The sequence below is a fragment of the Oenanthe melanoleuca genome, chromosome 1 (assembly GCF_029582105.1).
Source record: "Oenanthe melanoleuca isolate GR-GAL-2019-014 chromosome 1, OMel1.0, whole genome shotgun sequence".
NCBI lineage: Eukaryota > Metazoa > Chordata > Aves > Passeriformes > Muscicapidae > Oenanthe > Oenanthe melanoleuca.
Window position 1 is genome coordinate 45,154,372 of NC_079333.1, and position 26,039 is coordinate 45,180,410.

Consider the following 26,039-nt stretch of genomic DNA (forward strand, 5'->3'; position numbering starts at 1 on the left):
TTGTAATTGGCACTATGAAAATACATCTTGCATGCTTCAAGCAGTCAAATCAAATGTAATTTTTTCCACCCTTGAGGGTCTGTATGAGTTGTAAAAGCAGAATAGTGGAAATCTAATAGATGTCCAGTAAATGATTGGGTTGTGTAATATGACACGTCATAGTTTCTACCTAGCAATTAAAAGGATATTGTGAGAATTTTGATTTTGTCTCAGAAAATCTTGTATGAAGAGAAATTAAAGGGATGAGGAGTATTTATCTTGGGAAATAGAGAACGTAGAACTGTTTAAGTTAGATAAAATAATGAATGGATTGGGTAATATGGAAGATTCTTGTGCTATTCCTGTTTCACAGCATTTGAAGATGGATGATCTGGAATGGTTTTGGAAAACATAAAAGAAGTATTTTAATGCAGTGTAGATAAACTGCATAACCTATTGTTAAAAGGAAAAGATAAGAGCATAGTATCTGTTCTGTAACGTTGTCAAAAACAGGGACTTCTGACTGTTGCAACTGTAGAAGTTAAGCTACTCACTTAGAGATCAGGCCAAGCTGTGTAATGCGTGCAGAAGAGCCTGCTTTTGTTTACTTCAGGAATTCTGAGTTTTGGTGGTTGTTTTTTGTTTCTTTCAACACTAAAACACTTTCTGGCCTTTCATAAGGTAGTTAGCAGATTAATTCCAGTTTGTCTGTGTTTGTGGGTGTGTATTGATTGAGTTATAGCAGATAAGTAATCAATTACTTGTCAAGGTCTATATCCAACTGATATTTAGTTTGATGAACTAAAGGTTGGTAACAGAGAGGTACATAGAGTTTGGGAATGCCACAAGTAGAGGTAATGAGTCAAGATTTTATTTGGTGAGAAGTGAAACAGCAGGGGTGGACTTGGAGCTTCTTGATTAGTTCTGTATGGAGTCTTTACAGGAGTTGTAGCATGAATGTCATGCTATTAGTTTTCACTAGAAATTTCCAGACGCTCTTGTCTTCTCTGTGGTGATTTTGTTGTTGTTGTTTTTGGCTGAATGTTTGTGTGTTGATTTCAGCTGTTTTGACCCGAAGCAGTTGGTGGAGATTACAGGCAGGTGGTGAGAGCTGCAGAGCTGGCATGCAAGCCTTTGGCTTCTGATTCCTGTCAACAATGGTGTGGAATTTCTAAATGCCACAAACTTTATTTATGTATGTAATATGTGGTATTATCTTCTTAAAATATATGCCCTGAGTCTCTTTTGGATCCTTCACCATAGTAATTACAAAGTTCCTAATTGCACTATATCTACATAATGAGGTAGGCACACTATATTGCATAGTCTTGTGCTCTTACATTTTTCTGGTCAACCACTCTTTAGCTGTCTTCTGTCTTCTTCCTTCCCTTCTCACCTGGTTAAATGCCTCCAGGCTTTATAGGTTTTTTAAGGTCATGTGGTTGAGAGAGTCCTGCTGTGGCCTTTGGGCCTTACTTGGTGTGATCTTTTGTTATCTTGTCACAGATGTGTTGATTTATTTTCATACCCTGCAGCTAAGGTGAGTTAGTGTTTCATTTCTACCTGAAGCCTATGACAAGTACAGAGAAGAGGCTATGAAAGTAGTGTTGCAAAACAGCAAAGAAAAACACCAAAGGTCTCCATGTAGTTTGATTTACATGTATTACTGTACAAATTACATGGGCATGGACTGCTGTATGTGATTTCCTGTGAGAGAATAGGGGATAGTTTTTGAGGGTGCTGGTTATACAGGAGGTGCATGTTGTCAAAGAACACTGTTTTTGACCAAATGACAATGAGGTAGTATGTTCACTGTAGATCTTGGGTATTCTTTGATTTTTCTGTTTTTGAAAGGCTTTGTGTTCTTTACTTCTCAAAAATAGCCAAGCACAAAACAGTGGCAATGTCATTTATTGCCATTGGAATCTGAAGAGCTGTAATTTGCACTGAAAACTGAAAAATTTCTTGATTCTTACAAGTAGACTTAGTCTGGCTGGAATTTGAAAACTACAGATGAAACCTAATGAAGGTAGAGCAACTTGGATTTGTGTATGGCGACTTTGTACTCCAGCAGTGTGCAGCAACAACCAAGATGCCAATATGCACTTCACAAGACCTTCAAATTACGGATATGTCCATTTTGTCATTAAAATATGAGTGTTGTGCCACTACATCAAGCTGGTTGGTAAAATCTGTCTCTTTAATGAACTTTACTGACTTGTAAGCCATTCACTGGTGCACCTGAAATACTCACAAAAGCAGATAATTCTAAATAGCCAATTAAGGCAGTGCCAGTTCAGGTGCTTCTGTCTTTCACCAGAATAATATTCCATGGACAAGTTAAAAGACAATGAAAAGCAGGACATCAATTGCAGAGGTCTGGGTAGCAGCACCTTCTAACAAGATACTGATTTGTTTCAGTTATTTTTTCATTTGCCTATCAACTTTCTTTGAAACAGGATTCTTTCTACTACAGATCCTTATCCATGTGGAGTTGTGATTACATGGAGTGGAGACTGGGTGGCTGTGTTTAGATGAACTGAGGATGTGAGGCAGTGCTTATACTGCTGGTGTGGACTGTGGCTTCCCTCCTCTGCTCTGGTTAATACTGTCATGTGCAGTTCGGGTTCCAGAAGAGTGTAGTTGCCTTTCATTTTCTTTTATTTAGATTTAAACATAAAATTTGTTTAGTGAGATTAGGAAAATGACATAATGAGTGTTGGTCCTAACAAGTGGCAGCCAGTATCTTTTTTTTTAGCAGAAATCATGGGCTCCAGCCCCAGAAGGAGATAGTTCATGCACCTCATGGAATCTCCTTTGTTCTGTGCTGGCCAAGAATGCTGTCTTTGGTCTATGCCATTTGACTGGTGTGCTGGTTTTTTTGTCATATAATAAAATGCTTGCCATGTCTATATTTTTGCCATTCAGCCTGTTTTTGAAGGTTGCCTCTGGCTTTTAGTTCCAGAGAATAAGCCTTTCATTTTGGAGAGTGGTTTACTCTGAATTTTTCTACAAGAGTCTGTAATAGGAGTGATAGGTAGACTTGTTTGGTTTCCTTTCATGGCTGCCTTGGAAGCAGCAAAAATGTGATAATTTGTTGCAGTGGTGCTGTTATAGAGTTCTGCTGATTAGGGGTAGGTGAAGTGAGGCTCATAAATAATTGCATGGTCTGGTAGTGTCATCTTGGGAAGTATAAAAAATAATTTAAATTTTAAAAAATTTTCAGGGCATTGGTTACAGAAAGGCAATTGAAGTTTCCCAAATAGTTCTTTTCTCTTGGCCCAGGATGACAAATACTGCAGCTCTGGTTTCCAGCACAGAGTTTTTAGAATCTGTATAGAAATTATGGAAAAACCCCTAGACTTGGCCCAGAAGGAGCCCCTTGCATTTGACATCTGAAACCAGGAATAAAATGGTAGAATTAAGGAGGGATCTAATTTTGTAATTTTGTGTTTGAAGACAAGTATTTTGAAAACAAAAGTTCAGGTGGATAAGCAAGTGTTAAGTACTCAGTGGGCAGGTAGTTGGCAGTGCATTAGCAGTTCTTCAGTCAGCAGGTTGAAGGGAGATTTTGAGAAAGTGTTTCCTTATATATGATGATTTTTTTTTTTTTGCAGGCTTTTTAATTAAAAAAAAAAAGAGGAATGGGGTGGCATCTCCCTTGCATTGAGAGATGAGTGTGGCGAGGTTTTAACACCTTTCATGCTTCTGCAGGGTGTTGACTGGCCTTTGGAGGTTCTAAAAGAATAACCTGTAGCAGATGGATATCCAGATGAATATTTCCTAACATTTTTGGTGATTTTAAGCAAAACTGTTTGTGATCTCTGCATGTGACAATGGTTCTGTGGAAAACACAACTTTCAAGTACTTCTCCAAAATCATCGGGACATCTCTTAACCATAAGAAAAAAAATACTGATTTTATAGCTGCACATTGCTGAAACCCCAGAGAATTCTATGTCTGTAGAGAGTCCCTCCATTAAGATACATGAGGTTCTAGCTTTTGAAATACTGGAAAATTGATGATGGACTTGGCAGCCTTGCTGTCTTAAATTCACAGAGGCTGTGCTAGTTCTGGTTGCAGCTTTTGTCTTGAACAGTAGAAATGCGATGGCATTTATGAAACCTGATTTATTTGTTCTCCTCCCCAAGAGCGTTTGCTTTATTGTGGAATTATCCACTGTCTAAATGCAGTTTCAGATTGGAAATATACTTGCTGCTAGGGTTGCCTCCTAGGGTGAGGTGAGTAATCTATTGTGCAGAGCTAATAATCTGCATGTCTTCTGCCAGTCTGCTGCCATGAAGAGTCTTAGAGAAGCTGTCAGATCTTAAACATTTGAAATACAAGAGGGCCTGTTCTGGAGGGTAACATTCAGAATTCTCATTTTGCATCTGAGTAAGAATATGAAGATTATGTTTAATCACTATGTAACTGGCTCTCTTTCTTTTATGCTTGTTTATTAACAAAGCCAGCAGTTTTGCAATACTGTAAAATACTCAGTTCTGGATTGTATTATGTAGATGATGATGATCAGTTCGTACTCCTGTCTTAATTGCAATCTTGAAATTGTTCTTTAAGGTTCAAAACAGCTAAAATGTATCTAAGCTTGTTCAGATAAAGTGATGAAGCTGAGCCAGGAGCATCAAGATACTTTTCTGCTTTCTGGTAGCCTTCTACTGTGAAACAGTCTTGAGTTTAGAGTAGAGAAGCCTGTGCTGTGTGAGCGGATGGGAATCAAGTTTCACTTTCAGGCTTCATCCCACCGGTGCTGTTTCTCTCATGCTCCTCTCCCCCCACCGTCCCCCATCTTTTCTTTGTGGGTTTGGCAAGTAATGCTGCATGTTACTGCTACATGCGGGCTGATAACCATTCAGGAGGGTTTTGTGTTCTGGCTGGCTAGCCTGCTGTTCTCTCTTGTCTCCTCCAAGGCTCAACAAATGGTTTTTGAGACCTTGTCAAGCCCCATAATAGCACATTTGGGATTACAGCCATAGCTTTATTCATAGTCACAATTTTTTGTTAGGCTACTTGTGCATGAATTGCTAACTTCTGTGTATTGAGGCTTCCCATTTGGGAGATAGCTGCTTGAATTTGGAAATAACTAAATGATCTTTAAGGTCCCTTCCAACCCAAAACGTTCTATGATTTTTCTGAATAAATATATTGAATTGTGTACAGAAGTATATGAAGTCCTTAGTGCCTTATATATAAAGGTGCTGAGTAGACCATTTAATATTCTGCTTATTTTTAATGGAGAATTGTACTGATGTTGCCCTTTTGCACGGATTTTTTTTTGCATATCCTAGTGAAAGACTGACTTAATCATAGGAATATTTGGATGCCAAAGAGTGCTTATAAAATTATATGTATAAAGATACTGCTGTTCAAAAAACAGTTTCTATTCAACAGCATCATAACAACGTTGAGTGTTAAGTACTAGTATAGCAAAGCATATTGTGCAGTCAGTTTAGAATTTGCAGAAAAAGAACTGTATAAGCCATGATTAAAGCTGCAGATACTTTTTAAAGGACAAAATGTTCGAGAGAACATAATGATTTTCTCAACTACAGATGCTAGCCTAAACATCAAAAATTAAAATTATCCTTGAAAAAATGCACGTTTTGTGAACAGGCAAGAACACAACTAAAGGTCACTGAAACAATCTGCCTGTTTTTCTGGGAAAGCTCTGCTGTGTGCTTGTAACACCTTGCCTACAAGATGTTGACATTTGAATAAAGGACACTTGAGAGTTGCTCTAAAAATGAAGACTCAATTCATTACTGTCTGTGTGAAAAGTAAGTGCAGCTGAGAACTTGAAACACAATAGGATCTGAATTGGAGAAAACTCTTGATTCCACTTTGTGTTTCTGGCCAAGATACATTTTCTGTGGGAGGCATAGCCTTTCCCCCTGAGTGGGGAGCCTTAACTGCAGATGTACTTCCAATTACGGTTTACATTCAGATAACTGGGTAATCCCACAATGAAGCCTTAGAGACTCAGGTTTCATCAACTGTGATTTCTCACAGAACTTCTGTGCAAGGTATGGAGCTTAATCAAAGCAACTGGAGCAAGCTTTACGTGGGGGGACTTGAAGATAGCAAAGCAGCAAACTTGTCCCTGACTGTAATTTGAATCTTATCTAACGTTTTGTACTTGAACAGCTTGGCTTTCAAAATCTCTCCTTTCTTTTTGGGTGAACATCAATCCTATTTAAGCAGGGTTGAACAAAACAACCCCTTGCAAGCAAATGTGCTAACAGGGCCATTCAATGTTGTTAGTTCCATTTTATAAAAGCCCAACTGGAAGCTTATGTGACTCTGCCAGATGAGTGTCAGATACCAAAAGGCGTTAAAAAAAGACCAGCTATTGCAACACAGAAAGCTCTGTGGGTAGAATGTAAGGGTGGGGGAACAATATCATTAGGACTGCATTTACATCTGCCTGACTTGTTTGCCTATGCTATGTTGGATCAGCAGGCTACAAAACAGAGAATACAGCAATGAGTGGCCTGCTAGCCTCTTTTAATTTAGGTGGGTGCTTTTGATCAGGTAGGAATGCCAAAACAAAACTTCATGGTAGTGAGTAGTTCCTTAGAGAAACAGATAGTCGGGCGTGGACAGAGGGGGAATCAACTTGGGACCTGGCCTGCAGTACGGTGAAAGAAGAGATTCAAACTGATACTACCGAGGGCTGTCTGACAAACGTGGGTTGTTCTTTGCTCCTGGTGGATGCTGAATCTATACAGGGTTAAAAAAAAGCCTGCCTGAAGTACCACTTGAATAAAAAGGAAAATGTGAGGGGTACTGATGGGAGGAGATGGCCTCTCAAAGCTAAAAGAAAGCCAAGGCGATGAAATGTTGCAAGCTGCCTGGGAACAGGTTTTGAAGCTTTGCTGGGCTCTCAGTGAGTGAGGGTGAATAGGTACTCTAAACCCATCAATTAAAATATATGACATGCTGAAATAGTAGAATAAAGGAAGCTCTTGGGAGTGAGAATATGTTCTTTGAAAAATTACATCTTCTGTGAAGGATGAATAAAGAAATAGGAGCTAAGTGAATGTAGACATTATGAAATAATTTAAGGGATTGGCAGTGAAGACAGTGATTGAGGGATCTGTCTCAAATTTAGGTGTTCATGAAGTGAAGAGCAGTCAGTTGTCAAGGTAAGATATCTTTGCACATCGGAAGGAGCAAATTTCTAACCATAAAGTATAACCTTGTGCTTTAAATTGTCCCAGTTAGGAAAGACTGGAAAGGGGCAGTGGTGAGATCAGTTTTTAAAAGGATTGGAAAAATGCAAACTACAGATTGGCTGGGTGAACCAGAAGGAGAGATAGTGGAACTGTGATAGGTGCTGAGATGAGGAGAAGACAGTCTTAAAAACTACATTCAACACTTAATAAGTCTATTAAAATCCATCAATGCAGTTAATATACAAGCTAAAGACAATGCAGATGATGTAATCTTAACTATATTTCCAAAAAGCATTCTTTTAAGTTTCCTACCAGAGGCTAGAGCTGAATTTAGAGATGGCCTTTCTCTGGATGGAGAAGTTAAGAGATGTGACTTAATGGTGAGTGGTATCTCTCTGGAGTCTGTGCTGCTCAGAAGTTTTGTTTGGAAATCACTTGCCATAAATAATTGGGGAAAAGCTTTGCTGATAGTGTTACTCTAGTGAAGGCAAGGACTGTTCCTGAAGGCTTTACTCTGAGTATCATATTCTTTCTATAACACATTGTACTTGATGTGGAGCCATTCATTTGGGAAAATGGTTCTTTCTTTACACCCACACAAGCTGATTGTTATTTAATAAAACAATTGTGAAGTTTGTAATGACTCTTTAGTGAAGGTGCCAGTTCAATGGAAGCAATTGCTAAGAAGCAGAGAAAATCCCAGAACTTACTAGCAATGGAGTAGAGCACAAATCATGGTGCCATTGTTGCTGTAAGTCTTATTTTCAGTATTGTATGAGCTTCTAATTCCTTCATCATAGAATCAACAACAATACTCAGGAATGTGGAGCAGTGTCTGTGTGAAAACTTCAGTCATTCCTATGGACAAGGACTCCTCTGTCTGTGAGAGCAAGGGACAGGCAAAGTTTCTAAAATCATGAGTGTCCTTGAGAAGATAAGAAACAGTTGTTCAGTGACTGGATACATTTCTGAAAGAGAATTCTATTAAGGGCAAATAAATAAGCAAATATAATCTGTGGACTTGTAGCTCCTGCAGTAGTAAGTTTGTGACTGTTAGGCAAAGTTGTGTCATTAAAGACTTAGGGAAGTTTTCTTTAAAGCAACAAATATGTTGGTTCTTCCATGTAAACCAAATGATATAGTAGATTTGACTACTGAAGAAAAATGGACCAAAAATAGAAGCTACCCAATGAAATTATGGTTTTCTGAAGTGTAGCCCTGTGGGCTTTAGTCCAGTTTGTTGTGGATGCTTTGAAATGCTGTGCTCTCTTTATGCAGCTTCTAGTTTCTGAAGTGTTACAAACACTGAGGTGACTTAAGAGCAATCTGAGAAGAGACAGAAAGTGCAGATTAATTATGGCAATCGTTTCCTGTAGAGATAATTTGTGTAGGCACTTCTTGTTTTGTTTCATATGCAAGTGCTGGTAAGACTGCCATGACCTTTAGTAAAGCACCATGGAGCTTTGAGTCTGGGGCAGGGGTCTACTTCCTATCAGCTAATCTCGTAGGAATCATCTTCTTAATTGTGTGGGTTTAAAATCTAGGTTTTAGGCTGGCTGTCAAATTACAGCTCTGTGTATTAAGAGAGGAAAGGATAATCAAATCCCAGGGATTCTCTCCTCTGGAAATTTTGTGCTGGAGCTAATTGCAGGGCTAGGGGCAAGATTAGCTTTTTGGGGATGGATATCTTTTGGCTTTTTTTTTTTTTTTTGTTTGTTTGTTTGTTTGTTTGTTTATTGAATTATGAACAGCCATACTTACTGAGGTTTTACCACAACTGCAAGGAAGGGGGTGAAGTGAGTGGTATCTTACTTTTTCTCCTCCATCTCCGTCTCTCCACTCATTCCTTTGCTGTCTTTTGCTTTTACCACATAGTTTATTAGTGCTGGTTTTGATACTCCCTGCTGTAAACTGACAGAATTAGTTAACTCATGTGACTTTACTTACTTAACATTAGTTAACTTCTTTTTTTAAAGTAGATAACTCTTAGAAAAATGCAGGAGTTGAATCATGTCAGAGTGTGGCACAGAGCTGTCATAAAGAGGGGGGATTTTTTGTCTGGGAGCAGCAAGGCAGAGATGTTGAGAGAAGACTTTCCTTTTGACAGCAGCAAATTTTTAGATCAGAAGAACCATATGTACAGTGCATCATTGAATTTACTTGGTTGCTTTGAACTGCCTGCCAAACTACATGTTGTGGCAAAAAGTTAATTAAAAAAAAAATCTTAAGAACAAAAGGAAAAAAGGAATCAGTAATTGCCATTCACCACATCAGCCATCTCAGAAGCCCTTATGTTTATTGGCTTGCTGTTGATGGTTTTTCCTCCAGCTTTGGAAATTACTTTTTCTTTACCTGCTAAAAGGTCTGATTATTGGAGGATTTATTTTGAAGTGGAAAATATTCTCTGCATGAGCCTTGCTATCTGATAAAAATAATCATGCTGTTCTGGCCCAGCGATCTTGCCGTGTCCTCCTAAGTATTTTGGGAATGGAAAAAATACTGATACTGCAGCTAGATCTTTAGTAAATTCAGTTCTGTTAATATATTGTCCCCTGCACTAATTTCTTTGTGTTAGCATTGTGGTGAGTAATAAGGGCTTTTATTTTCGTGTGACATCTTGTAAAATTAGATCAGAGTCCATGAAACCAGCCTCAGTGAAAAACTGTGCACTTTATATGCTTCTGTCATTTTGTAAAGGTTTTTCTTTTTGCTGTTTCAAATCATATACTGTCTGAAAAGTGCATATTAAAGTGTTAACTAGACTCAGTCATTCTGAAGCATTACTTTTCTTTTAGGATAAGCTGTATGGGGAAGGGCATCAGGGGGCTAATAGCTAATGGAGAGCTCAAACTGTCTTTTTTTCCCTGCTTTTACATATACTAGTTTTTGCCTCTGCTTTTTCTGTGTGTCATGGGCATGTCTTCAAAAGGGGAAAAAACGCCCTTACCATGCAGATCTATTGAAATGCTGCCTTAGAGAGGTCTAACTTTTTTCTTCTGCTAGATTGTTTAGTGTTTACATTTTTAATATGATCTTTCTGCTAGACCCTAAGTTAAATTATTAATTCATCTAGAACTTATCAACAAACTTGCAAGATCTTCACTACCTAGCATTAAGACATATTTTTTTGTTACATCTCTGGGAAAAAAAAAGAAAGGAGGAGAGAACAGCGGCTAATTAAAATGAAATATGAAGTTTCTGTCAATTTTTCTGAGTTTTGCAGTGTACGGTTTTGCAGGGGTGCCCTATTGTTTGGAGGCTCCATTCAGCTCTAGCAGGTTCTAGGCAGTTGATCACCATTTTTTGTTTGGTTGATTGTTTTGAGGGTCTTTTTGTTTGTTTTTAGCATGCTTCCATGCATTTTTATTCATATTTTTTTGTGTATCTCACATTTGAAGTTGAAGAAGTAAATAACATTTATTTCTGTAGAAATAGGGAAGCAGTCTGAAGTCTCCCCTTTGGGAGTGAGCACTCTTGAGAGTGTGTGACACTGTAAAGAGGTCCTGATGCTGGGCATCTGTATTAGATGGGTAGAAGATGCTGCTTTTAGTGGCAAGGACAAATATGTAAGAAGTCACACTTCATCATGAACTGCATTTATTCTCATCTACAGATTAGCTGGTACCAGCTGCACTTTATTCCCTTTTCTTGCTGGAAATGTTCCTTTATTCTCATGTTTTCTTTGCAGGTAACTTTGTAGAGGAGAGAAGAGTTGTAAACTACTCTTATTAACTTAAATGCTTAAAAAATAGTTCAGAGTCACAGATTTTCTGACCGGGTTGTATTATTCATAATCCTTTCTCATATATTAATACATAAGAGGCTTTCATGACAAAATCTGGGATTTTATCTCATTTTTGGCAGATTTCTTCCTTGAAAGGAACAAGCTAGAATTTATGATGGGATAAACTTTAAGCTGGTTGTAAATACATTTAAATACTCTCGGCTTGAATAAATTTGAACTTTTAAAAATAGTCTAGCTTTGGTTGGGTTAGTACACAGTTTATAATAGAGAAGATAATGTTAACCTATTTCCTATAAGTTTAATGTATGTTAATAGAACTACTGCAGTTTTCAAAATGTTTTAAAGTTCAGTCAAATGAAAAAGCAGTAATTTGAACTAATGTTTATCTTCTGATGTGGTTTGGTCCAACTTATTTTTGCCAGTTTAACTGAAATGTGCTCACATGACAAAACCCATGAGTGGCCCTTGTAAAATTAAGTATTTGTAGAATAATCAACTTTTGGAAATTTGTATTCATAATATGTGTAGAGCATCAGTAGAAGTAAAATAACTTTGAAGTCCTTAAACCTTTATAAGAGAAGAACATAATTGTAGTTCGTACTGTCTCTATATTTTGAAAAATATGCAGCTTTAGCTATGGTGTCTTTCCAGTGATCCTGATTACTTCTGCAGGGGGTTTTGCACTTAGCTGTGGCCTTCTGGCAAATTTGGATGTACTGCATCCAGCTGGTGTGGAAATAAATTACTGTTTAGAAGATAACCAGTAGATAACCAGCTTCATCTTAAATATGGACAGGAACTGCTGTACTTCTGCTATGTCTGATTTTTGTTTTTAGATAACTTGGGTTCATCTGAGCTCTCAGCGGGTCACTTCATCATACTAATGGGGCAGAAAGTGTAGCAGAGAAAAAATTGGAAATACTTTCTGAATAAGCTTAGAACAAGCCCTGAACAAGCTCATCTCCATAAGAAAATGAGTGCCTGGTCTCTGGCGCAAAGGACAGGAGTGTGTGTGGATGAGGATGGGGTCGAAGCAAGCCATTGTGCAAAACATCTTGGTATTTTTTATTTTTTTTTTGTCAACATAATTGGAAAACATTTTGATATATGAAAACCAGAAGGTTTTGTAAAAAGGAAATTATGAGAAGATGAAGCGGTTATCATTGCATCATTGTTAGCTCGGATGTTTTTGAGAGAATTATTTATAAGATTTTGTTCTTTATTTTAGGATTACCTGAAGGTACAGGGTCTGTGATGAGATTTTCTGTGTGCGCTAATTGGTTCAATAAAAGTTTTGACCTAAATGTGTTTCTGGGAAGTCAGGTGCTTATAGTGTGACTTCGCAGCTGTTGTACCCAGTAGCTACTATCCATTTTTTCCTATACAATTTATTTTCTGCTGATGCACATAATTTCTGCTATTTGACTGTTACCCTCTATCCTCACAAAACTTTTATATCTCATTCTGTAGAGTTATATCTGCTCAGCATTGTATATTGAAGTGTATGCAGTGATAACTGCTGAGTTCCATACGTTTAAATGTTTTTGCAATTTGAAACTTTTCTCCTTCTCAGCTGTTGTGACGATAGCCCTTAGTAAATTTAAATTGTACTGCATTCTTGAGTTATGAAGGCAGTTTATGTGCTTGTCAAGGATTAACCCCAGCAGCTCAGCCCCATGCAGCCCCTTGCTCTTCAGGCTCTCTCATTTGGCTCTGCATGTGTGATGCGATCATGTCACAAGCTGTGCTAAGATCAAAGTAACGTCCAGTGCTTTTTCAGCTATCCATAGAACTGTTCCTCTCATTGTATGGAACAGTCAGGTTGAAGAGACACAATTTATCCTCAGAAAATCCTTCCTAGTGTTTTGTAGTCATTTATTTTCCTTTATGGGCCTGAAAATAGCTGCCAAGGAGGGTTTGCTGCATAACCTTTTCATGGACTGCAATTAGGCTGGTTTGCCTATAATATCACTGAACCTTTTTGCCCTTCTCAGAGAGGGTCCCGATATTTGCCCTTTTCCAATCATCAGGAATCTGCCAGTGTGCACCGTGACCTTTTGCAGATGACAGAGTGGCTTTGCAATGACATTTGCCAGTGCTGTTAAGCACCCTTGAATGCAGCCCACCTGGTCATGTGGTCTTGAGTTTGACTTCATCCCTAATTTGGTTTTGTTGACATTGTCCCTAATTTGGTTTTCCTGTGTTTTCACCAGGACTGTGCCACTAGTGTTGGGAATGTGTAGTTGTGAAAGCGTACTGTGATGTGAAAAGCAATGTCAAGAAGGCACTGAGGACCTGAGCCTCTTGTGTCCTTTGCCTCTTGGTTCTCCAGCATACTGGGTTGGTAGTTAATAGGTACAAAATGCAAAATAAGTAGAACTCCTCATGTAAATAACTTATTCTGGCAGGATTATTTGGTGCCATGAATGTGGTGTTGGAAGAAGAAACAGATAATTCTATTCTCACAAATTGTCATTTGACTGGGTGCCAGGTCTGCCCTCATGCATGTTCAAGAAAATCATCTCTTCTTATGATGTGTATTTAAATGTTTGCTGTGATTATATTATGGGCATTTAGTATAGCTATATTAAATCTTTGTTTCAAAAACTGTATTTGTGCATTTATATGCTTCCCAAGAACTGAATTACTACTTCCTGTAGGCTTCATGGGAGCTCTTGTACGACTGGGGTGATTTTAATTTATTTAAAAACAAAACCAAAAATTACCACTGCTGTCACTTGGGAGAAGAGGCAGGGGATGATGCCACAGAATGAAATGCCAAGACTCCTAAATGTTGTACTTTGCTGTTGTGTTTGATTTTCATAATTTAACATGTAGAAATAAAAATTAAAAAACCCAAAAAACCCTACACGTGTTTTATTAATAGGCTTATCTTTCATTATCAGGATTTATTTATTTTTTAGGGAATAAGAGGCATAAACATTTAAGAGATTCCTTAGAGTTTGCTGTAGAAGAGATACTGCCGTTACAGTTACCATTGGTAGTTGAAAACTTCAGTGCCTATTTCCCTCAAATGTTTAACTGCAGTCAGATTTTACATCTCCTTCTTTATAAACAGAACTGTTCCTATGTTGTGACCAGTTAATTTTGAGTTTGAGATTTTTAACTGTAATGTAAATTTAGAGTAATCATCACTGATTTAAAGACTGTGGTATTTTATTCTGCTGTATTTATTAGTCAGATGAATTTTGAACTGTTCTGATGATCCAAATAAAGGGTATATTGTAGTGTTGTGTCAATACATTTCTTCATAGTTTTTGGTATGTGAGATGAAATACCTGATTTTATTCAAAATCTGCCTTTTATGTAATACGCCTCCTTTCTTTTGCTTATGTGGAGATTTTTTTAGGTTACCCCCCCCCCCGAAATATTTCTTAAGATGCTGTTGTACTTCCAAATTCAGTAAAACATAAAAAGCTATGATGTTTAGAAGCAGCATTATAATAAAAACTTGAAGCTTTTCAAGATGGCAATTTTTTGGTTTAGTTTATTCAAGCTGCAAGAGCAACACCTTTTATACTTTTTAATGGCAATTTAGTAGGTATTTTCTTTGTTGCTGTCATTAAAATCTGCTGGAAGTGGTGTTGTGGGTAACCATTTTTTTCAAGTTTACGCCCCTGATGTTAGTGCTGTCCCTCTGAGGATTTTCTACAAGGTTATGTAGTTTGCTCATGACTACAATAAGTGCTGCTGTTGTCAGCAGCAGTGTACAACGTGAGTTTTCTTGCTGCTCTCATGCCTCATGTTACTACTGGGGAGCACCACAGGGTTGAAGATACCAGTCTGCTTAAGTGCATGAAAGTAAGAATAAATTGGTATGGAAATGAGTTTGCAAATTGGCCAGCTTTTCTAAGCCTACTGGTAGGTGGAGGAGATACTGAAGTTACTTAATGTTTAGTTCCAGGCAGCAGGGAAAGAGAACAGATTTTCCCAACATGAACTCTCTGTTAGAAATAAGAAATTTAGTTGAATTGAGTCTCACTATGCCCTTAAAATGCAGCCTGCTAAGTGGCCCATTTTGTTACTCACAGTTGGCTGTGAAAGATGTTTATAAACAGGACTTATTTTCCTTTTTTTTCCTTTTTACTTATTGCTTTTTTTTCTGATTTGTCTCTGAATGTCTCTTCAAATATCCCTCTTTCTTCAGAGAAGGAAGTTGCCCATGTCCAAAATCAGGGAGAAGCCTTAGGCTGCATTGTGATTCTAAATAGGCTATTGGCAAAATATTGTCTCAAGTTTTGTAACATAAGTTTGGTCATTGTGTTTGGTGCTTCTGCAAACTCTTATCACTCCCTTTAAAAAGTAGTCAAGAAGTATTCCCCCAGTTCCCTTGGCTCCCAAAGAATTACATTAGGTTTTATCACTTGCCTTAAAGGTAAAAGTATATTCCTACTCCTGTAAATGGAAAAGCTGGTATTTGTGGTGTAGTGGGGTAACCATGCTGTTTTAGCAGCCTGAGCATAGAACAGATGTTAGGAGTGGGGTAGGAATTGGTTTATTACTTTGTATCTCAACTGTGCCAGCACAACTCAGAGAATTTAAGTACTGAAAGTCTTTGGTTATTTTTTTTGCTCATTCTGGAGGAGAGTCTAGTGTGGTGCTAAAAAATGTGCTTTATCCCTAAACTTAATTTATTTTCCTTCTTTTTGCCGTGCCTATGTTTTTTCTAGACTGCGTGGGTAGGCTGAGGATCCAGCAGAGGCCACTTGGTCTGGGTTCTCACATGCAGCACCTGGGCAGAGCAAAGCAAGGGAACAGTTCATTCCCCTCAGCCCTGGGTCACTGTAAGGGCAGAGCAAGATTGGGCTTTGAAACTCTGGATTTCAGCTCTTAAAGTGGCCTTTAATGTGAGAAGATTAATTTTCAGAAACTTCACCCATTGCTTTGAGGAGACCAAATGCTGTGTTTTTTAAGCCACCCTGTCAAATATTAGTATTAAAGCCCTGATTGTGAAAGAGTTAACATACACAGCTGAAAGACTGTTCTTCCAGTTTTGTTCTAGGAAACAGATGAGGGCTTTTTCCCCTAAAAACTTCCAGAGAAGGTCTGCCATCTGGTATGGGAAATTTTAATCCTGATTTAATTTGGCAAAAATTTGGTCAATTAAAAATAATTGTACCATATTAAATGTATGGCAAGCTTCATTGTAGACAGTGCTACCAGAAGTGTTTGTGGTGTCACCAGATTTATGGTAGTACCTCATGTTAAAACTGACTTGTCCTTCAAATACCTTGAGATCTAAGTAGATAAGCAGCAGGGCAATTCAGAGGAACATTCAGTCTGACCCATTTTGCTCCCTGTTCTGTCAGTGTTAATGTACATAACAGTAGCAGCTGTGTGGTAGTGCTTCTCTTGAAATAGAGATCTCTCCAAGCACCTCAAAACCAAGTAGGTGAGCATGTAGGGTGATGAGAATAACCCATAGTCCAATTTGTTTTGCTATTTCTATTGAGAAACAGCTGGATAGCCAGCCATTGCTAGCTAGGGCAGATAAAGGATAAAACAATTTTACCTGAGAAAATTCCCCTTTTTTCCTATCAGCAACATTGAAAATCTCTGTGCTGTTAAGCAGCTTGGGGTTGTGTTTAGAAGCAGCTCATGGAGTGGTCCATAACTTCCTTATCCACCATGAGTTTGTGTTAATTTGATCTTAAAATCAAATTATCAAAGATCATCAAAAGATCAAATTGTGTAATTTGATCTTGAATCTGTTTATGCTTTTGATCCCTGTAATATTCTTACATCATAAGTTGCACAATTCAATTATGTGCTTAGAATCATAATGGTTTCTTGATTTTGGGCTTCGTGCACCTTGTTTTTGTCTAAGTTTTGTAGAGGTGTGTACTCTGGGGGATTGTGTAACACCTTATTTTGACCACATAAGAGTTTGTGCTCAGCATTGTCTCTTCCAGGCTGGCAAGTTTTAAGTTTTCATCACATGGAAACTTCTTAATGCCTTCCATCACTGCCTTCTCTATTCTTTTTTTCCTTTTTTGTGTGAAAAAATTGCTGTATATTTTCTTGTCTTTTATCTTGCCTGCATCCATGTAATTGGCCCCTTACTGAAATCTTCTCTTATCCGCTTGCTGCTTGTTCTCTCTCCTCATTATCTGTGTTCAGATTTTGTCCGTTAATTTCCCACTTTTTTTCCTCTTGCCTAGGTGGTGATAGATAGGGAAAAGTGTGTGTTTTGGGTAGGAATAAAGCAATTCCAAGTTTCAGAAATGGTGAGAACTGGAAGAAACAAATATATTTGTTCCCAATCCTTAACTACAACTTAGTTTTATTTGCCTTAAGGATGGTTGAATTTCATTTTTTTGGAGTGGATCTTCACAGCTGTGAAAGCTGGATTCATTAAAAATGTATAAGTCATCTTACATAACCTAGAGGTTTGAGGCTATACAAGTGCTTCAAATATTGAAGTCAATACTGTTAAGTGTCATGCCCCCCCCCAGGAGTACTGTGGATGCCTGCCCACAAGTTGGAAGGACAAGCACTCCATCTCTTTAAAAGTTTTGAGTTTTTGAGCCTGAGAATAGCCAAGAGTTCAGTATGTTCTTTTGCTGCCGTGTATCTCTTCCTGATTTTACTTTTGGTAGCTGGAGTTACTAATAGGCTTGCACTTTAAATAAGTGGCTCTAAGGTACATACTGATAGAAGTACAGGGAGCTCACAGTATTGTTTGTAAGTGTTATATATGTTTGAAGCTGAGCAAACTTCATAGACTCATAAAATGGTTTTGATTGGAAGGGGCCTTCAGGGTCATCCAGTTTTAGCTCCCTTGTTAGGGACAGGGACATCTTCCACTGGAATCTACTTCTGGATTCTTTAGATTGCTCCAACATCTCGTGGATTTTTTTAATAATCTTGGTACTTTCGTTACCTTGGTAAGAACAAAAGTTTAAGGTGGAGTTTGGTACCTACAGGCAAGAAAAGATGTGTTAATGTGGCATTAATTCTGGACTGCTCAATAATCGATTAAAATTTGGGTGAGACTTACTATGTCCTAGAGAAACACATTTAGGTGAGATAAAGCTCTAACTAGGTTTATTTCTAGTATGTGTTAATTGTTTGCTTTGTTTTCTTTTTAATAAAAGAAGGAAGAAATGGAGCAAGTGTTACTCATTGCATTTAGGGAAGAAGTTTTTAAATAATCTCAATCTAATGAGAGCAGACTTATATTTTAACTTTATCAAGGTGCTGTGGTTAGCTTGCGGTCTAGCTGGATATCCAGACATTTAACTAGTAAGGAATGGAAAAAAATAAGATGCATAATTTGTATTAATTAGAAACTGATCTCTGAATGGTAGTGAAGAGCTCACTTTGAATTCATGGTACAACTCAAAAAAAAACAAACAAAACTTCTTTTTCTCTCCACAGGAAAGATGATAAAGATTACGCTTTAAAACAGATAGAAGGTACTGGAATTTCCATGTCTGCATGCAGAGAAATAGCAGTAAGTAACAGTTCTTTTTACTAGCAAACACACTTACTAAAAGTATTAATTTCCATGCATGCTGGGTTTTGTCTGCTCAATCGTGTTATTCTACTATGGGTGCTATATTTTTATCATAGGGGTATAAAGTAAGTACAAACATCATGTAAGATTTTATGTACCTGCTACGTTTGCTGTCTAAAATTGACAGTGTTTTTAAGTTGAAATTCACTGCCTGCCTCAGGGCAGGTTATATTTAAACACATCAGTTTAAAAATGTGATTGGCTTTAGTGACTTAAATTACACATTTGCTCTGACTTTTAATATTGTTCTTCAGTTCTTTTCCTAAAGAAATTAGTTCTTATTGGCTTACAATGATTAAAACATTTGAACAAATATAAGTGGAGATTACAAACTAGACCAAGACTGTTGTTGCCTTGGAGGCTGTAATACAGCCATGAATGCTATTCAAACCATTTCTTCAGTTTTTCAGGTTTATATTTGTATATTTCATGTGGTTAGAAACTGATGAATAATGTAGTCTAGTTATAGTTTGTGAGAAGCTTGTGAAGAAACAGTGGAAAAACCAGTATTATGAAACTTACCTATTGTATGTTCTTATGTTTTACTACTGCTTGGGTTCGTTGTTCTTTAAACGTTTCAAATCAAATTGCTTACTCAAAAGGAAATGCACATAACTTAAGGGTGTGTGTGTGGGAAGGGAGTAGTTTATTTTCAGTCTATATTCCTTGAGTGTGTAAAATTTGGCTCTAAATTTCACTTTCATTGACTGAGGTGAGTACTAGGCTTTCCCACTTAATCAAATTCTGGTTTACTTAGTGATATCAAAAACATTAATCCTTGAACTGAGGTGAAAAAGAAGCACAAAGAATATTCTTTAGGAGATACTCTTTTTGTCTGATGGTGAAAGCTGAGCCCTCTGCTATTGTAGACATCCTCTCTGAACTAAAGGAGCAGAAAACAGGGTCTTAAATTTTGTTACTTTCAAATACTTGGGCACCGGTTTTCCAAATATTGTGACTCAGGCTGAATGCGTTTAGGAAATGTCAGCTATCATTTCAGAGGGATTTGGGATAAGTTGTTGTCTTTCTGCAGTGATTTACCTAAGAAGATTTGAAGAGTTTGTTCTGCTTGAACTTGTCAGGAGAAGCCTAGCTGGTGTTAGGGAGGTGTCTCTGTGTATGACCCTAACTCGATTTCTGTGCATTATGAGAATCATTAGCTTGGCTGACAGGCAGGAAGGATTTGGCCTCATTCCTCTTGGGCAGCAAGGTCCTCAGTATTGATGGAAAAGGAACAAGCAGCAGAGGTGCTTTCTCTGTGCTCTGAGTTGCTGCAGCATGTGCCTTTGGAAGAGAACAGCAGTACAACTCAGGGCCCAAGTAGGACAGGGTTGGTGAGGGAAGGAACACAGTGCAAATAGCAAAGTTGCCAGGAAAGCAGGTACCGAGAACCAAGAGGGTGTGGAGCCCAAAAGCAGGCATAGGGATAGAAAGAGAAACCTGAAGCAGTGTTTCTTGAGCTATAATTGACTTTGCTTCTGGTCATGCTTCTAGGCTTGTGACTTCTAGTACTGTGGTTGAATTTTCCTGCAGTTGAATGAGTAATTCACCATGGACTTCTGGGTTTGAATTTGTTTCTTGCCATTCTTTTGATGTTGCTGTTTGAAGTGAGCAGGAGAATTTTTTCCCCTGGAATGGTGTTGTTTATTTTAATTCTGTTAAATAGATTTTTTCCACCCTTCTATCAATTGATATTGTAAAAGGACCAAAATTAACCTCCTATGGTAATGAATCAAATTGATGATAATAATCGTACTGTTTATATTGATGATGTGAGTATATGTAACATTTATGAGAATGCTGCTGAGTTAACCAACAGTGTTGTACCCTGTCGTCTGTAATATAACTAATAAAATTATTTGTTGTTGTACTTTAGAAGTCAAGGCTGCATGCCAGACTTTGTTACACTGTGCTCTGGACTACCCAAATTAATGAATTTGAAGAGTATGGTGGTGTTAAGAGGAACTAGGATGATTTGGTTTGCATATGAGCCATATCCATTTCAGTTTCTCTGGAGAGCTGAGGCTTGTATATTCTACTCTGTGATAATCTGGGAAGAATGTAGTTTGGTATAAATCCCAGTGAAACTCTTGCTTTCACAGCTCTGCTATGGCTTTTGTCTTATGATGAATAACTTCAGTTTTGGAGTATTGAGTAACTTTTATATTTAAAAATCCCCATAACGTGCTCTTTTAAGATATCTGTTTGATGCAGACCCCTGAGTTGGAGAACAGCATAAGAAAAATAAAGTTGCTATTGAAATTCGTCAGTTATAAGGAAAGGTTTGAACGAGGTTAGAGACCTGATTTCAGGTGGCTGGATCAATTATGGGATCAGCTCAATCTATAAATCTGAATTAGTGGTTTGTTTGGGGTTTTTTTCTTCAGTATAATTTGAACTTTGATTTTCTTCAACTGTTCATTTGCTTGGTGGAGTTAACAGTTACTGTGCTAATAGAATCAATATGTTTCATATCAGGCTAGTTGGAGAGTTGTATTTTTCCTTATCTTTGCCCCATTCATCCACCGTGTAAACATTTGTGAATCCTGCCTCTTTCAGAATCTTAACTGAATGTCTGGCTGTTCATATCTTGTTCTCTGCAGTTCTGTGCACTGCCTGTTATGCTGGTTATCTGTTTTGTGATCTGCAATTTGACTTCTGAGGATTTAAGTAGGCACTAAAAACTGCATGTTCAGCATGCCAAGAGTTGAATTTGTGATAGATGGGAGAGCAGAGAGATGGAATGGTAAGAAGATTTGTATAAAAATATGCAGAATGAACAAGCCCAAATGATTGATTCCCAGTCTTGTGATTTAATCACATGGAAGAAAGTCATTAAAATCTATCTACCTGGAATAGTGCAGCAAATGCTATTTCACAGTTCACAAAGCAGGAGAATTCTTCAAGGCTGTAGAAAGCTGAAGTAGTTAACCAGGCTTTAAATACAGCTTCAGGATTTTGGCTTGTTCCACATAGTTTCCTATACAGAAGTCCTAGGTTTTGAAGAAACCTAGTAACTTGCTGACTTGTTTTGTGCCAATTAGCCTTTTTCATTCAGTTTTAGCAGGTTTGCAAGTACTTTGCTTGCATATGCTTCCATTGACTAGTGAGGAGTTGCTTAAGTTGAGGTTTTGTTTGGGATTTTTGTTTTGTTTAATTGAGGGAGCTGTGAGAGTTTTTTTTTTTGTTTTTTTTTTTTTAACCAGTTTTTCATGTAATTTATTTGTTGGTGCCTGGTTAGGTCAACAGAAATACCCAATAACATTAATTTTTGTCTTGGCTCTGAAAAGGAGGTGCTGGGTGTTGTAGCAGATGGTTTCAGTGATGGAAATGGTGAATGTGACACTGTAGATCTGGAGTGGACAGTGCTGTGCTCTGGCTGTCTCCTGCCTGTGTTGTGTCCTTAAAACACCATATCCAGTTTGTGTGACTTAAAACAGCCTTGGGGCTGCCAGGGATGGAACAGAAAACTACAGAACAATAAGCAGCTGGCTTCTCTGGTTGTTTTCACTCTTAAGTCTGCCTTGGAGGCATTCCTAGGATATGTTTCCTGTTGTAACAAGTGCTGTTATCACAAAAGATTGTCCTCTGTGTTGATCTAGTGATAGTGTGACTGTAGGGCATTCATCTTCGCCAAAGGGCAGAAGAGCAGTTGTGTTAGTTTTGTGGAGAGAACACGAAGAGTTGAACCATCCTTTGGATGTGCTGTTACTTAACAGAGCTCCTGTGAAAGGGAGAGCCTCTGCAGCAGGCCTGCTCATCTCTTTATCTGCACTGTCCCCATGGCTTTCACCTGGGCTGGAGGGTGGCAGAGGAAGAGATAGAGGCACACCAGCAGCTCCAGCCCCCATGGCAAGTAAGAAGGGAGCTGCTGTTGGGGAGTGGTCTTGCCTGTGTTGTCCTTGGTGAAGGAGGCTCCTCCAGAGAGTAATTGGTCCTTCTGACACACTGGGCCTTCTGTGCCCTGGGTGACAACAGTGTGTCACCATGTGATTACCAGCTCTCTCTTTTCTCTGCCAGTGGAAGGGATGGAAGAAGGGTGTAAAGGCTCTTTCACAGCCAGTCTGAGGATGACTGATCTCTGCAGCCTGCAGCAGCCAGAGGGGACCCCATGAGGCAGAAGCCAAAACTGGGTGACACCAGCATTTATACCCTCTTCAACACCTTCCCCTGGTAAGGAACGAGTAACTCTCCCAAGTGAGCTTGCTTGAAGAGATCCTGAACCAGCTGTTTGGCAATGAACAGCACTTGGGTGTAGGTTCCCCAGGTGATGGGGGCCATCGTGTCCCTTCCATGCTAACAGTGAAAGCAGTTTCCCATGAGAAAGACCATACACAGAAATCACTTAGATAAGTGCATGTCTTCCTTGTGTCAGAGGACATGTTATGCTTTCTTGACAATCTTTCCATGTAGTGAAAGGTGACACAGTTCTGAGGAAGACAGATATTTGATTTGACTCTTTTTGGCATGTTTAATGATTTTCAAATGCTTTAGTTTAATGCTAACATGGTATGTAAAATATCAGCTGTGACTGAGTACTTTACCAAGCTACATTACTGATCTGAAGATGGTAAGGGAGTGTAACACTGTTCTTAGTTCTGTGACACTGGGACAAAGATGCTGACTAAATGTTGTAATTAGAATCCGTAGGAATCATGTTTTCTGTGAACACCAGAATTTGTTCAAGCTTGACATCCAGTGTCTGTCTCATCTGGGTTCTTCACCCACCTCCTTGCTTTGAGAGAACATTTAGTAACACCTCTTTTAATACTTCAAATGTGTTTGGAATTAGAAGGTGCTAATAAAATATTGACTTGCATGTGACATCGCATAAGACTCACTTGTTTTAGAAACTGTGGAAGATAAAAAGAAATATTTTTTTTTTTCCTTTTGACACTGTGTTGTCAGGCTTCTTTTTTGCACATTTAGGATTTTTAAAAAATCAAAAGAATAAAATATACTACTTTGTGAAATTGTTGATTTGTCTGAAGAACTAGAGCTTCAAAAACGTGTTGGCAGCTTCATAAATTCTTAGAGTGAGCAGTATTATAACTTTGTTACAATGCCTTTGTAAGCTTTTATTTGAACACTTCTGAAAAGAAAACAGCATGTACTTTCAGCAGGTATTCTGTTCTTTTTTAGTACTGTGGAATGTCTGACTCATGAGAATACAAAACTAAAATTGTATTTACACTGAAGCAAACAGATCTTGAAACTGATGCATAGCAGCTAAGCCAGCCTGGGATTTTAGTAGCTGTATAATAAAATTTGGGAGTTAGTTTATATAACAGGTACTTGAATCGAGCTCCACTGTTTCACAGGAAACTGAGAATAGTGTCTGGAAACTTTTTAACAAATGTTTGTGGCTTAGAATTGGGTGACATCTCTGGAGTCATCATATTCTATTCTTGCTCTTGCAGACAAGCAAACGGTACTTTAAAAAAATTAGCAAGCTACAAGTTAAACTTGTAAGGAAAAGAGATCTCTGAAGGCAATTTCTGAGTCTCTAGTAATGAGTCGATGAACATTATTCAGCCTTTAAGCCAGAATTAATCGTGACTAATTTGTACTTATCATAATATTGTCAGTTAGTTAAAATAGCTCTTCTCTTCTGCTCTCATTTTAAAGAGCGAGATAGAGACTATTTCTTCTCTGCTTTGTTTTGGCAGGCTGTAAGCATTTTGGCTTGGCTTGCTGGTTTTCTTTGAGCAATAGGCTCTCCCTTTCTCTGAGTGTAGGCTTGGGCGCTCTTTGCCCTGTTGCAGTTGGAATTAATCTTCCCTGAATGGGCCAGAATTATGCATAGTGTTTCAGATAATGTCTTATTGCTGCCTATACTCATCTGTGGGAGAAGTAATTCCACTGGCACCTTTCTTGTTACAGGATGAGTAAAATTTGTCTTCCAGTCTGAAAGTTGCCTTTCTGCATCAGCTGCAGACTGCTTTGTGTTCTAAGGCTCTGCTTGCCTATTTTTCCATGGCAAGGCCATGGCATGACTGTTAATGTGTGATGTTTGTTTTTGGATCCCTTGGTGAAACTGATGTGAACCTTTTTGAAGCATGAGATGATGATTAGAGTTGGAATTTATGCCATCAAACTAGCCATGTAATGCAATAGTGGCTTTTGTTTAAATGAGTGTTTGGTTGATACTGCCAGTGGCCTTGTGTGTAGCCAGTTTTCTGGCTGTCCTAGAGCTTGGGAGAAGGGTTGCATGGCACTCAAAGGAAGGCAGTCAGAACAAGAGGCTGCTTTTTCTAAAATAGCTGATGTCATGTCATAGGGGAAACTCCTTCTAGAACAACTGTTGTTGTAGGATTTTGGAGTCCAGCCATTAACTCAGCACTGCCAAGTCCAGCACTAAACCATTGTCCCTTAGTAACAACACATCTGCATGTGTTTTAAATGCCTCCAGGGATGGCAACACAACCACTTTCCTGGGCATCCTGCTCCAGTCCTTGACGAGGATTTTGGTGAAATAATTTTTCCTGATAACTGGTGTTAACCTCCCCTGTGTGACTTGAAATATTGAAGTAAGCATGGTAGTATTGCAAGGCTACATTTTGCAGGGTAACATTCCCTATGGACAGCAAAGGTTAGCAAGCATTAAGGGCAGGGGTGAAATGGCATTTGCAGCAGAGCTAGAAATCCTCACTTATGTGAAGAGTGCTGTGTCTTGGCTCATGAGAAGTGCTGTAGTCATGGAGAGCTGTATGGGAAATGTGGGAATATCACCAGAGGAAGCGGAGCATGTTCATAAAAAATTGTGCTGGCTTCAGCTCATATTTTATGTGAAAGATAATTGTTGTTAGTGCAAGAAAAGATTGGCCTTAGTCATGCTGCAGTTTTCCTGGTTCCCTTACTACTGCTGTTGATTATTTAATAACATCCTGTTTTGCTTCACTTTCTCTTTCTTCCTGAAGCAATTTAATGATTTTATGCATCATTGGGGCACTTTGATTTACTGTCCCTCAGGTGCCCTGTGGCTGTGTGGAATGAGTATTTCTTCAAGAGGGAGATGGAAGGACCTTAGTGTGAACGCAGGACCTGCACACAGGGATGCTGTTTTCCTTGCTGGATCTTGAACAATGTGAAAACGAGGGCAAGATCAGCTAGGGACACACATGGGCTTCTAAAACACAAGTATTGGCATCTTTGTCATTTGCTGTTTTCTATTTCTTTGAAGGTCTGTTGGGTCTCCCTTCTTTGTAAGGGAGTACCCAGACTAACTAATATAAGTGAAACCTCTCTGGTTGAGGAAATAGGTTTGAGTGTGATATGCAAATGAAAAGGAAGACAATTTACTGAGAGCCAAACACATCATTTTTGTCTGCTTGCTCTTTGTGTTCTACAGAACTGAGCTAGGATAGACAGAAGCAGTTAGATAACAAAGTCATTAGGCCGAAAAATAGCCTTTATCATTGGCAGGCATCATACTGATAGTCAAAGTATGTTTCTTGTAGTCTCCTTTGTCTGAACTGTCTTTGTTTGAGCTCTGTCAGCTGCTGGACACAAGTCAAGTCATCTGGTAGGAAAGCCATGTGGTTTATGGGCTAGAGAGGCCTGATTCATGGAGACTGAGGTT

General features: G+C 38.4%; 1 protein-coding gene across 4 annotated transcripts in view; it reads left to right on the forward strand.

Moving 5' to 3' along the window:
• CDK8 (cyclin dependent kinase 8) overlaps nucleotides 1-26,039 on the forward strand; it is a 73,583-nt gene that overhangs the window by 4,532 nt on the left and 43,012 nt on the right. For all 4 annotated transcript variants that reach the window (XM_056486186.1, XM_056486167.1, XM_056486177.1 and 1 more), the window contains exon 2: nucleotides 18,319-18,394. In XM_056486186.1, coding sequence (XP_056342161.1) covers nucleotides 18,319-18,394 — 76 coding nt within the window. The remainder of the gene's footprint in view (nucleotides 1-18,318; nucleotides 18,395-26,039) is intronic.